A 14,008-nucleotide genomic window follows, 5' to 3' on the forward strand; every position below is an offset into this window, starting at 1 on the left:
GAGTATGTTTAACACAATGTAAACATGATAAAAATGTAATCATGATAAAAGTGTAAGTAATCGCGATAAACAGAATTTTAACTTCGCTAAATCTTTGAATAAGAATCGAATCTGCGTTTGTAATCAAAGTGATCAAAGTAACTAATCAAAGTGATTCAATGTTAATTTGAAGTAAGTATCAGAAAATTTTTATTTACGAGTTTTGGTAGGTACGAGTGTGTAAGTATTGATGTTAGGCGTAATTAAAGAAAATAAGGTAGGTAAGGGTAATGCTTTTATTTGTTCAATCGTGTTCAATCTACAAGTTTGTCAGAGTAAAATCGTGGTTCATCTTCAAAGTTTTTGTCAATTCGTGTAACTAGCTTCTGTAACAACTTCCACTCATCGCTGTCATCCGGAGTCTGCAGCTTGATTCGTAGAAGAGCCTTGCGCCAGACTTCTCTTGAATCAGTGTTGTTCACGTCGTTGGCATGGTATATCTTCAAGTCCACCACGTATTCGCCATCCAAGCTAGTTGTACGCCGCTCTGACCCGTTCGCCACCTTGTTCACGAAGTACGATACGATCCTCTTGTCGCTTCCTTCATTGCCGACCGTGCGCCCGTGACTTAGCCCGAAGATGTCGTGTGTCTTTGATTTCTTCCTGTAATAAAAAGAAAATATATTTTAGAGTTACAAAGTAATAAAAACCAACTTGCTGTCATATTTGATAATAAATATAAATAGTTAAAACATTGGTGAATGTATGGAATGTAGGGAATGTATACTTGTTCGAGAGATAACGATAACATAAATAAAAACAAAGTGATTCTTGTGATACGTCCCCACCGGGATTCGAACCCGGGGCCTCCGGATCGTGAGCCCAACGCTCAACCACTGGACCACGGAGGCCATAAATAGCAGGAACAGCAGGAGCCTTTAAACGGAGGGATACGGACCGTTCTCGAACGTAAAGTAATGAACCGGATCGTAAATTGACTCGACAGGGAATCGAACCCGTGACTTCTGTTGAAGAAATCAAGGTATCAAGCCAATGCACCACATGCTGAAAAAATATTAACATGTCACATGGTTAATTATACTCACTTTGTATTCTCCTGGTCAATCGACGAAATCGACGGAGGGGCTCGCGAACGCTTCATTTGGCGTGCAGCAGGAGTCTTCTTTGTAGATCCCTGCTTCGGAATAACTTCAAATTCTGAATCGGACCTGAAACAAAATAAATCAAATCAAATCAATGTAATGTACTGCACTGTAACTGTAGAAATTCTTTGGGTGATGTGTACTCCACACACTAATAGGTGAAGCAGAACTTCTAAGTTAAACCTCCAAAATTATGTGATGGAGAACTTACATAGTGCTCATAAGTGGAACTTGTTTTAGCTTGAAGTGTTCACTTGCACAGCGCCGGGGTCGCCTCAGGGCTGGTAAGCGGTGGCTGGTGTCGCTCAGGGCTCAACTCTCTTCACTGAGGAGCGGGGGTTACTCAACTCTTTTCAGCGAGGAGGTTCTTGATCTACTTCTGATAATTTTTACCAAAGACTTCGCTGTTTTATACCCCAAAACTAAAATTGAGCAAAAATGTTATAAATAATTGTAGGAATAAATGTAGGAATTTATAAGAGTAGAAACAGGTTGTATGAACTTTATGAAGAAAGAACATACAATCATAGCGTAGCTTTTCACGACTATGTAAAACGGTATTCAAAAGTTTTCAAACGTGTTTGCGTTACCGCGAAGGCAATGTTTGTTAGCAGTAAAATTAAAGGTAGCTCAGATATTATTAAAATGACTTGGAAAGTTATAAATAGCGAAAATGGGAAAGTCAAAGCACGCGATCTCGAGTATCAATTACAAATTGACGGTAAACTACTCACAAATGATAAGCAAGTTGCTGAAGCTTTTGAAAAATTCTTTACTGACATTCCATTTTCGACTACCAAGGACTTGAAGTCATCTCCTGCACTCGCTCAATCACTTGTAAAGGAGCACATAGATACGTCCAAAGTAGATAAACTAACATTTACACACGTGAGTCCTAGGGACGTCTTAAGAGCTTTTAAATCTTTAGAAATGAAAAAGACTGCAGATCTTCATGGTCTCTCTGTTAAAGTCATTAACTCCGTGATTGATTGCATAGCTCCCTATCTATCATGTATATTTAATAAATGTGTAGACAATGGTGTGTTTCCAGATTTAATGAAGCACAGTAAAGTCATTCCATTGTTTAAAGCTGGTAGTACTTCTGACCCTACTAATTTTAGACCAATATCTATACTACCCACGCTTAGTAAAATATTTGAAAAAAAATTATTACTGCAATTACTTCAACATTTCAATTTAAACAATTTAATGTCTAATAAACAATTTGGTTTCACAAAGGGTCGCTCAACAACCGATGCTGGTGTTGAGTTAATAAATCATGTTTTTCAGGCTTGGGAGGAGTCCAAAGATGCTATTGGTGTCTTTTGTGACCTTTCCAAAGCCTTCGATTGCGTTTGTCATGATATATTGATCGCGAAACTTCGTCACTATGGAATAACAGATAATGCCATCGCTCTTTTGGAGTCGTACCTTAGTGGCCGCGTTCAGAGGGTTGATGTGCATGGCTCCAGATCGTGTGGATCTAACGTCACTATAGGCGTCCCGCAGGGCTCAATTCTAGGTCCATTTCTATTCCTAGTTTACATAAACGACCTACCTAGTCTTGTAAAACATGAAGTGGTGCTGTTTGCAGATGATACCTCCTTACTTTTTAAAGTAAAGAGACGACAAGATTCCTTTGACGATGTAAACAACGCCATTTCAGAGGTAGTGGATTGGTTTACTGTAAACAACCTGCTACTTAATGAAAATAAAACAAAATATGTTTATTTTACGTTATCGAATGTTAGTAGGCCGCTCGATTCTATTATTGTAAAAAATAAGGAATTGGACCTCACGGATACTGCTGTATTTTTGGGAATTACTTTGGACGCTAAGTTGCAATGGAGTCCTCATATTGATAAGTTGTCCAAAAGGCTCAGCTCAGCAGCATTCGCGGTCAAAAAAATTCGTTTAATAACCGATGTAGAAACCGCGCGATTAGTTTATTTTGCCTACTTCCACAGTCTAATGTCGTACGGCATCTTGCTGTGGGGTCATGCTGCAGATGTGAACAGCATTTTTGTTCTGCAAAAGCGGGCCATTCGGGCGATTTACGAATTGGGACCCAAGATGTCACTTAGAAATAAATTTAAAGAAATTAATATTTTAACTATGGCATCACAATATATCTTTGAAAACTTAATATATGTAAAAAAACATATAGGATTATTTGCAAAAAATAGCGATCGGCACATTGTTAATACCCGGAATAAAAATAAACTTGCTTTACAAGTCAGTCGATTACATAAGATTACTAAATCTTTTAAGGGGCAATGTATACGTTTTTACAATAAGATTCCCATTGACATTCAGAATTTGCCTTTCAACTGCTTTAAGAAAGTAGTTAAACAAAAACTTTACAAAAAAGGTTATTATAAAGTTAGTGATTATTTAGAAGATATGAATGCATGGGATTAACTGTCTGAGAACTGATATTAGGCAGCTAAATTACTCAATTGTATATCAATATTTTATGTTTATTTTATTTTTTTTAAAAAGAACGTCTAGGGCCCTGTGCCGAGGTTTTTCTTGCAGCTTCTTTTCCCCGGCTATACAGGTTGTGAGAAGCTGCAGTAGTTTTAGGCGGATGAGACGTTCGTTATGTAAAAATTGACGATTCAAAGTGTAACTATGTTACCTACTGAATAAAGATATTTTTGAATTTTGAATTTGAATTTGAGTTACATCGTAATTTAAAAAGCCTTAAAGCCTATTTAATTCGTTGACATACGTCCTTTTCGAAAATATTTCATTTGGGATACCATGTTACAGCTCACGAAAACCTGCAACGTAAATTGAATAAAGCACTGAAAACCATTTAACATGAACTCTACCTATTATAAAAACTGCAAGCAAAAGCAACCTAATTCAATTACTGGTCGACCCACACGAGCGTTCGTGCTATACGTTAGAAAAACGATATGGTTCGCGGTCTGAGCGCCGCGTTTGCGTCAAATGTACGTTCGCGGAGTGCAAACGTTCACGAAACGCCCGTGTGAGGTTGACTTAATGATGAGCATTGACAAAAAATATTTAAAGTCATCTTTTTTCGATGAACAAATAGCTTACGGAATATTGCAACATCAATTCAAAAAAGCAATACCAGCATACCTACTTAATACGTAATACTTTTAATTACACGTGTCTAATACTTACTCAGAATTACCATACATATTTCGTCCGTTGAAGCCCTCGTACGTTTGAACCTCAAGATATATTTCAGAATTACTGTGATTTACCAAAAAGGTGAGTTTGAATTAAAATAAGTTTACCTAAGTACTGTAATTCAGTTATTTTTTTTCATAAATCAATAATTATGAACTTATGAGCTAATAACTTTAAATTTCTTACTTATTAAAAATTAAGTAGAAGATCCACGATCTGCACCGATACACAGAGGAAGGTATTTCAACAACTTACAACAAAAAGTGAGTAAGAACTTAATTATACTTAAGTAAATACTTATTTAAACTATAAAAAAATGGTTAGTGAACTAATAAAATTACGAAATATTTACAGGTCAAAAAGGGAATCGCTCTCTTGCTGCGATTCATGAGTGAAAATTCAAGAAAGTACTATTAAAGTCAACGATCACTCTCGAGGTAAGAGTGCACAATATTTATTTTCATACGCACCTAATCTAGCTCAAAAAACCGGTAAACGATGAAGATATTGATTTAATTCTAACTTTCAGATACGAGGTGACTACCATTCTTTATCGACTTGAAGCTAGCCAGATGACGAGTTGATGTAGACCCTTAAATGGTAAGTCTGAATAGTGTCATAATTAAAGTTAGTTTAGGTTATCGACATTTGCCTATTTAGTAATATATAAATGCATGTTTCACAGATTATACTCGGGTTGAACTTATAATCATCTTTAAGGACTCTCCACATCGACGCTACTCGCGCAGTCGAAGAGCTCCTGATTTCCTGCTTCAAATAATTGTATGTAACTACTTTTAATTTATCTCTCTCTCTGTCTGATTAAGAGAAAGCCTGTGCCCAGCAGTTTATGTTAAGTTATAATATTAATTAGTATTTAGATCGCCTTATAGTCTATAGGTTTTACTCAATTCGTCTCATAATTAAAACAATATCACAAAAGTGTCTTTATAGATTTTGGTAGGAAGGTTCTTTTTTTTGAACCATTTTCGATTTTATTTAAAATGGGTTACTGCTCTGTGTGTAATGTTAATGTTAATGGAAGACAGTGGACTGGACATTTCCGTAGCAGTAAGCACAAAAATAATTGTACTGCTCCGCTTTATGATAACGTAGAGATCATAACATCCGCTTTTAAAGGACGTATAGTAAGTTATCGAATTATTGCATCTAATGAAGAAGCAAAAAACTTACCTTCTTTATTTTTAAACAACATTCGTAAACAAATTAGATCTCTTGTAAATCACGCCTTACAAGTCCACACTTCTGTTAAAATTAACTTCGATTTTTTTTTATCTTTTCTTTTGCCTAAAACTGACGTACAAGAAGTAAAGTCGTTTGCTACAAAGAACTTTACAATTCACTTAAATTTTGACTTTGATAATCTTTATAACGAAGTTGTTTCTTTTCTGTTGAATAAAGTAGGGGAATTTGAAGAAAGAGACAGTGGTTGGACATTTTTAAGCAATTCACACCTTGAAATAAATATAAATAAATATCAGCCTTTAAGCGGTTCCAGCTTTATCTCATTGCCTAAATATATAAGAAACAAAAAAGCATGCCTCAATATACAAAACAAGGATGACTTTTGTCTCTTATGGTGTGTAACCGCTGCTCTGTATCCTTCAAAAAAGCACCCAGAGCGGGTATCATCGTATCCCCATTTTCAACAAGTACTAAACATTAAAGACTTAAATTTTCCGATCACTTTCTCAGATATTTCTATATTTGAAAAAAATAACCCTAGTTTGAGTATTTTTGTTTATGGATTAAAAAATGGTAAAGAAATAACAGGTCCGTTATACAAATCAGAGTCGACCATAAAGAACGATAAACGTAAAGTTGTACATCTTTTGTTCCTAGAAAACGATACATCATCTCATTTTTGTCTAATCAAAGACTTGACTCGTCTTGTTAGAAACCAAATTACTAAACATCACGAAAAAGTTTATTACTGTGAAAACTGTTTGTTATTTTTCCACTCAGTTGAACGCATCAATAGTCATTTATGCGAAGGAACTGTTACTGTTTTACCAGAAGAGGGTTCATTTATTACATTTAAAAACTACAACAGAAAACAAGACATTCCGTTTGTTATCTATGCCGATTTCGAAACAATTCTGCGACCTATTCAAGACAATGACTGTGATACTGCTAACACAACAAAATTGCAATGTCACGTGCCCGCGGCGTTTGCGTATAATATTGTGTCTTCCATTGATCCTAATTTTAACCAATTTAGAATTTATCGTGGTAGAGATTGTGTTAATAAATTCATAAATATGCTTTTGGATGATGCTAAGGAAATTAATACTTTATTGAATACGAATCGAGGAATGAAATTTACTGAAAGTGATGCTCGTGATTTCGAAAAATCTTTATATTGCCACATTTGTAATAATTTTTTATGGGGGAAAAAAGTTAGAGATCATTGTCATATTACTGGAAAGTATCGCGGAGCAGCCCATCGTCATTGTAATTTACAATTTAAAGTTCCTAAATGTATCCCGATCTTTTTCCATAATTTATCTGGCTACGATTGCCATTTATTTATTAAGCAGTTAGGAGAGGTTCCTGGAAAAATAACAATAATACCTAAAACGAAGGAAAAGTACACCTCGTTTTCTAAATTTGTTCCTATCAACGAAAAAGAGTACATACATTTACGTTTCGTAGATTCTTTTAATTTCTTAGGAACGAGTTTAGACAAACTAACCAAAACAATGAAAACTGAGGATTTTGTTTATCTTCGGCGTCATTTTCCTGAAGAGGAAAAATTCAAATTATTGACTCGTAAGGGAGTGTATCCGTATGATTCTATGTCAAGTTGGGATAATTACGAAGAAACCGCACTGCCATCGAAGTCTTGTTTTTTTAATTCATTAAATAATGATCCAATTTCCGATGATGATTACAATCACGCGATGTCTGTATGGTCGCGATTTAGTTTGACTAGTTTAGGAGAGTATACTGACTTGTATCTCAAATCGGATGTTCTTCTGTTAACTGATATATTTCAGAATTTCCGTAAGACCTGTAAGCGACATTACACTCTCGACCCTGTCTTTTACATCTCAGCGCCAAGCCTATCGTTTGACGCTATGTTATTAATAACAGGAATCAAACTTGAACTTATATCTGACATAGAAATTACCCGAATGATTCAAGACGGAATTCGAGGTGGATTATGTATGTGTTCGCATCGCTATGCTAAAGCTAACAATAAATATATTAATGAATACGATGAATCACAACCCGAGTCTTATATCATTTATGTGGATTGTAATAATCTTTATGGTTTCAGTATGTGTCAATATTTACCATACGCGAATTTCAGGTTTTTGCTTGAAAGCGAATTAAATGATTTTAACGTTTCAAATATACCCGACAACAATGCCTGGGGTTACATACTTGAAGTAGATCTGTTATATCCTGACCATTTACATCAATACCACAACGATCTTCCATTTTGTGCAGAAAAGTGCATTCCTCCTGGTGGTAAAACTAAAAAACTCGTTCCAAACTTAGATAATAAATACAAATATGTGATTCATTACGTACACCTAAAAAAGTGTATAGAGCATGGTTTAATATTACGTAAAATCCATCGAGTTATTACCTTTAGACAGAGCGCATACTTAAAACAATATATTGATTTAAATACCGAGTTACGCAAAAAATTAAGCAAAATTAAAAATTTTGAAAAAACCCACGACGGTTAAGTATATCTATTACCGATGTCTCGAGATATCAACTCTTTTTAGAAAGTATTTTTAAGTCTAATATAATATTTCGTTACATAATAATTGGGTTAAGTCGGGGGTTTTGAGTTATTTTATTCTTTTTCGATGAGATTTTTACCGTCGTGGGTTTTTTCAAAATTTTTAATTTTGCTTAATTTTATTTCAGACTTTTTAGAGAGCATATACGAATCATAATCTATATAATGTGTAGGTAAGATCTCGCAAAACAATAAGTGTGATTCATCCTACCACATAATATTAAGTCCCTTATTATATATTATACAGTTGCTTTCTGTTTAAAGTTACCTCTATAACACTCATCTGAGAACATGCACCAATCACCCACGAACTCATTCCTGAAATCCGCATTGAAATCAGACAATACGTTTTAATTTTAATAATATTGCAATATAAACGTTTCACACTAATATAGCAGCGCCTCCTAGTGAGTTAATATCATAAGACTTATCTTAGACCATGCACCATTCAACTACGAACCCATTGCTGAAAACCGCATTGAAATCGGACAATTCGTTTTAATATTATTGCAATACTATTTTTCACTAATATTGTAGCACCCTCTAGTGAGTTAAAGACGTAATTTTTATTATTTGGGAACATGCAATAAGCTACCACGTACACATTGCCGAAAACAGAATTGTAATCGGACATTTCGTTTTGATTATATTGCAACATTGTTTTGCACTAATATTGTGGCGCCCCTAGTGAGTTACAGCCATGACACCTGTCTAAGAACATGAATTCATCAAACACAAACCCGCTATTGAAAACCGCCTCAAAATCGGATCATTAGTTTAAAAGATAGGTGGTAACATTACTTTGCACAAACGCACACACAAACATCTCTCACCCTAAACGCATATAAATGCTCCGTTCCGTCGTGGGTAATAAATGTAATTAAAATTATACTAACCGTAATTAACAACACTTTGCTTTACTTAATACATAACATACATAAACTGCCTATATACGTCCCACTGCTGGGCACAGGCCTCCCCTCAATCAACCGGAGGGGGTATGGAGCATACTCCATCACGCTGCTCCACTGCGGGTTGGTGGAGGTGTTTTTACGGCTAATAGCCGGGACCAACGGCTTAACGTACCCTCCGAAGCACAGAATCATCTTACTTTTTCGGACAATCAGGTGATTCAAGCCTGAAAAGTCCTTACCAAACAAAGAGGACAGTCTCACAAAGTGATTTCGACAATGTCCCCATCGGGAATCGAACCCGGAACACCAGATCGTGAGCCTAACGCTCTAACCACTAGACCACGGAGGCTGTTTACTTAATACTACCTGATTATTGAGTGATGGGTTCAACTTTATGAATTAAATGAGGATTAATTGGATGAATTTGATTCACTTGACCACACAATCCACGTGCCACTTATAGTCGATCTTGATTTTTCTTTAATCTTCTCTTTAATCTTCGCCAATCACTTCGTATTAATTTATCTACAATTTATTGATTGTGATCTGGGATCTTCTCTGAAATCTGGCTCGAAGGACCATGAATATGCCATCAGGCAAAAAGGCATATCAATGCCTTTTTACTGATTTTTAAGGGATTTAGGTAGCAATGAAACAGCATTGTGTTCGACGTAATTACGTGTAATCAATGGAACCGAAAAAAAAAACGCCTGTCAAAAACAATTAACTAATAAAAACTATTGCAAATAAATTGCTATTATAAATTGAAGAGGCGTTTCGGATAATATTTATTCTAAACACTAATATTGTGGCGCCCCCTAGTGAGTAACAGACATGACACTTGTCTAATAACATGAACTCATCAAACACAAACCCGTTATTGAAAACCGCATCAAAATCGGATTATTAGTTTAGAAGATAATTAATAACATTTCTTTGCACAAACGCACACACAAACATCTCTCACCCTAAACGCATATACCTGCTCCGTTCCGTCGTGGGTAAAAAAGCAACAAGCGTATTTGAGCAGGACCTATTTAAATTATTTAATAATAGTACATTTGGAAAAACGTTAGAAAATACCGAAAATAGAGTGAATGTCCAATTAGTTAATAGGTGGAAGGATGAAAACAATATAACAAAAAAGTCTACCCAAGCGGAGCGATTGATAGCTAGTCCTTATTTTCATAGTGTTTCAGTGTTCACGGAGAACTTAGTTGCTATACAAATGAAGCCCGACCAGATTGTTTTAGATAAACCAATATACATAGGGTTTACAGTGTTAGAGTTATCAAAATCCCATATGTTTCACTTTCACTATAATGTCATCAAGCCCTTTTATAAAGATAGAGTACAATTGTGCTATATGGATACCGACTCGTTTTTGTATTTAATACATACAAAAGATTTTTATCTGGACATAAAAAGTACTTTTCATAGTTATTTCGATACAAGTAATTACGACGAGCAAAACCAATGGTGCCTTCCTATTAAAAACAAAAAAGTTCCTGGTCTTTTTAAAGATGAGATGGGAGGAAAGATTATTACTGACTTTGTCGGTTTACGCTCAAAACTTTATTGCGTGAAAAATTGTGATCAAGTTATCAAAAAGGCTAAAGGCGTAAAGTCCTCAGTAGTACGTGACTTAACCATTACAGACTATGAAAAAGTTCTCTTTGATAATGAAATAATTAAAAGAAAAAATATTTTGTTCAAGTCGATAAAACATCAAATATTCACACAAAGCGTAAATAAAGTTGCATTATCTAACAGCGATGACAAACGATCGATATGTACCGATAAAATTAGAACCCGAGCTTGGGGAAACGCTTTAACTTTTAAAAACCTAGATTATGAGTAAAACCTAAAGACCATCTCAAATAATCATAAGTAGTAATATAATAAATTACTTAATATTAACTTAAATTTGTATAAAATTGGTTACGAATTATTGTACATTGTACTGATTTCCTAACATAGTTTAAGTTTACTAACAAAATTTACTATACTTATTTAATGTTTTATAAGTACTTTCTAAATTTTTATACAATAAAATATTATATTCAATATGAATGTTTTTTTATTTTATCATAAGAAATTTTACCTCCTTACCTATGAAAGTTGTCTCAAGGATACGAGTAATCTCATGACTAAGTTTCACGAGTGATAAGCAACTAGTGTCTCTGCCTACTCTATTAGGGATTACGAGCGTGATCGTGAGTTTATGGTTGTAGATTACTTGACCTACATTGATGTCATCATTCATCAAGTCAGCGAACTTATAAGAATGTAGCAACTGCTAGCACCAGTGATGTGCCGTTCTCGGGAATGTTCCCAAAGTGGGAATGTTTCCGTTGCAAAAACTTTTTAGTAGTAAAATACTGGCTGTTTTTCTTTTTCAAATTGTTCTTTTTTGTGCTCTATAATGTTATCTGCGTAAAGGTTAGGTAATAAAGCTCTTTTTATCATAAATTTTCCGTCTTTTACTGCTGGGTTCTACTCCACCTTCTCCTAAAATAAACTCGTCATTAATTAACTCTTGGAGTGGAGCTACTCTTAGTCTGTTTTGTTGTTTTGTTTGGCTATTTTTCAAAAACCGTAAGCGTTCTTCTAAACCTCTACAAAACATATCGACTAACCACTCTTCAGATTAAGCAAAATTAAAAATTTTGAAAAAACCCACGACGGTAAAAATCTCATCGAAAAAGAATAAAATAACTCAAAACCCCCGACTTAACCCAATTATTATGTAACGAAATATTATATTAGACTTAAAAATACTTTCTAAAAAGAGTTGATATCTCGAGACATCGGTAATAGATATACTTAAGTACCTAAACAATGAATATGGATGTTTACAGTTTTTTCCTAACGTGTCTGTTTCTCGAAAATATACTTAAATGTAGCGATAATAATTTTACCATGATACATAACCGAGGAATATCCGTCGGGGGCTGCCATTAACCCAGCTAAAGTTTTTCTAGTGACGTGAATACAATTATTGAAGAATTGTAGATGTTTAACGACGACATAAAATACACTTATGAGTATGATTAAATTTTTGTTGAAATTTCATATAGAAAAGGCAGCCTTTTCCCAATATTTCGTTACATAATAATTGGGGTTAAGTCGGGGGTTTTGAGTTATTTTATTCTTTTTCGATGATATTTTTACCGTCGTGGGTTTTTTCAAAATTTTTAATTTTGCTTAATTTTTTATCATAAATTTTCCGTCTTTTACTGCTGGGTACATTCCCTAAGTGGGAAAATTCTCGGGAACGACACATCACTGGTAAGCACAATACGTCATTCTAGCAAATTTTGCAAAAATCGTGCATTTTGTGTATTTTGCATTTTATTTGCAATCTACACTTTAATACCTTCAAGGTGCGTCATTCATTTTTAAAACTCGAAGAGGTTAGACACGACACGAGTGCATCTACTTGGTAAGTCAATATTATTATTTTATTTTTTATTATATTACTTGTATTTTTTATGTATTGTGACGTTAATTCTAAATTATAAGTCTGCAGACCCTGTAAAAACGGAATAACGCTAGGAAGATATACGTACAGATAGTTCTAAATTGTGTTTATTTTAGAAAAACTTTATTTTCTTTTTTATTAATATGTTTCTTATCTTATGTTTTTGTTTAACAGATCAACATGACGACGTCATCTGAAGACATCACGTACATGTTCGAACAACATGCGCAAGACCCGCTGGCAAACTTTGATGAAGATTATCCAGAGTTGGCCAGACTCCACCGCGAACCAAAGAAGAGGAAGCCTGCCAAGCGAAATGTTAGCGTGCAGTGCGTCTCAAAAAAATACGTCATAAGGACACATCATCCTTCGTGCTACAAAACCACCACACCCCGGGCACTCGACTAATTAGAGTCCAAGTTGTCGATCTAGAGAACAGTCCTCAAGTTACTCATGACAACGGGGACCCTGAGGAAAACATTTTAATGAGCGCCCAGTACGTGGTACATAAGGATTCCTATGATGAAGTGTTAACGCAGACAGAAGCACTTATCGCAAACATATCAAAAAAGTTGTGTAATTATCATTTCTAGTGCAATAAATATTTTATATTTATTCTGGTGTTTTTATTTATTTTTCTTCTAAAGCAATTTATTAAAGGTAAAAATAAAACTATTTTTTCATTCATTACACAATAAATTTATTATTTTCTATACACCATTTTTTAATACACAATACATTTTTCAAAGCACATGATTTAGAATGGTTTATACAGTTATAATTTTTTTCATTTTTCGTATATTTATCACATAATTTAGAAAGGTTAGGACATTCTTTTTCACTCAAATCGGTCACTTCGCAATTAGAGCCTAATTCTTTTATCCACTTTACTTTTTCTAATCCTTTAGTAAGAATGTTTTTATTTGCTAAATAAGGCTGTATAATACGTTTGAATTCTCGATGATCTATAAATCCTTCACTCCAATATATTTTACGATTTTTTTCGAGCCATGTAACTTGTTTTTTTTCTTCCCTTGTTAGAGTATTATACGAGTATGGAGGTTTAATCAAAAAAGTTTGCGTATAATCACTGGTTGCTATAGCGAGCTCCTTTATTATGAAGTTATTTCTAAGATCCTTAAAACCTTGAACATCAACGATTATTGTTTGCGAATTCATGATATCTTTTTAACCACCCCACAGAGCGGTTTATATTCAACTATGCAATCGTTCAAAATTAAGCAATATGCCGAAGTTAAATCTGGTATTTCGGTATTGGTTTCTATTTCCACTCGCACATTTACTACAGGTCCAGACTTCAAATTATCAACCTGTCTCGAACAATCTATCACAAATAACGGAGCTATTTCTTTAAATTCTTTTGCACTTAGTAATGGTTCTGTTCGGCGTCCATAATAAGACTGTTGAAACCTCGCGTATTGTTCGTATAATAAAGCTATATTATTGTTTGAAAAATTGACATTTAAATTTTCATAAGGGAAATAAGTGGAATTTAGGT

General features: G+C 34.4%; 1 protein-coding gene and 2 long non-coding RNA genes across 3 annotated transcripts; 2 read left to right on the forward strand and 1 right to left on the reverse strand.

Annotated features, from left to right (window-relative positions):
• Positions 1-278: 278 nt before the first annotated feature.
• On the reverse strand, positions 279-1,679 carry LOC126381035 (uncharacterized). Its single transcript, XM_050030594.1, has 3 exons — positions 1,354-1,679; positions 1,086-1,208; positions 279-642 (listed from the first exon to the last, which is right to left on the reverse strand). Exons 1-3 carry the CDS (start codon positions 1,362-1,364, stop codon positions 294-296), a joined length of 483 nt encoding a protein of 160 aa, XP_049886551.1. The 5' UTR covers positions 1,365-1,679; the 3' UTR covers positions 279-293.
• A 2,822-nt stretch (positions 1,680-4,501) lies between these two features.
• Positions 4,502-5,079, forward strand: LOC126381055 (uncharacterized). Its single transcript, XR_007568658.1, has 4 exons — positions 4,502-4,573; positions 4,665-4,747; positions 4,840-4,910; positions 4,996-5,079. It is a non-coding gene; the product is annotated as an uncharacterized LOC126381055 (long non-coding RNA).
• Positions 5,080-12,255: 7,176 nt separating this feature from the next.
• On the forward strand, positions 12,256-13,104 carry LOC126381048 (uncharacterized). The gene is made up of 2 exons (XR_007568648.1): positions 12,256-12,450; positions 12,664-13,104. It is a non-coding gene; the product is annotated as an uncharacterized LOC126381048 (long non-coding RNA).
• Positions 13,105-14,008: the final 904 nt, after the last annotated feature.

The sequence above is a fragment of the Pectinophora gossypiella genome, unplaced genomic scaffold (assembly GCF_024362695.1).
Source record: "Pectinophora gossypiella unplaced genomic scaffold, ilPecGoss1.1 Pgos_34, whole genome shotgun sequence".
NCBI classification, from domain to species: Eukaryota; Metazoa; Arthropoda; class Insecta; order Lepidoptera; family Gelechiidae; genus Pectinophora; species Pectinophora gossypiella.

Bases quoted from the DNA above. Each gene is read 5' to 3' on its own strand.
- LOC126381035 (XM_050030594.1), bottom strand. The intron at 643-1,085 runs GTGAGTATAATT...TTTTTATTACAG, and splicing joins ATTGACCAGGAGAATACAAA to GAAGAAATCAAAGACACACG.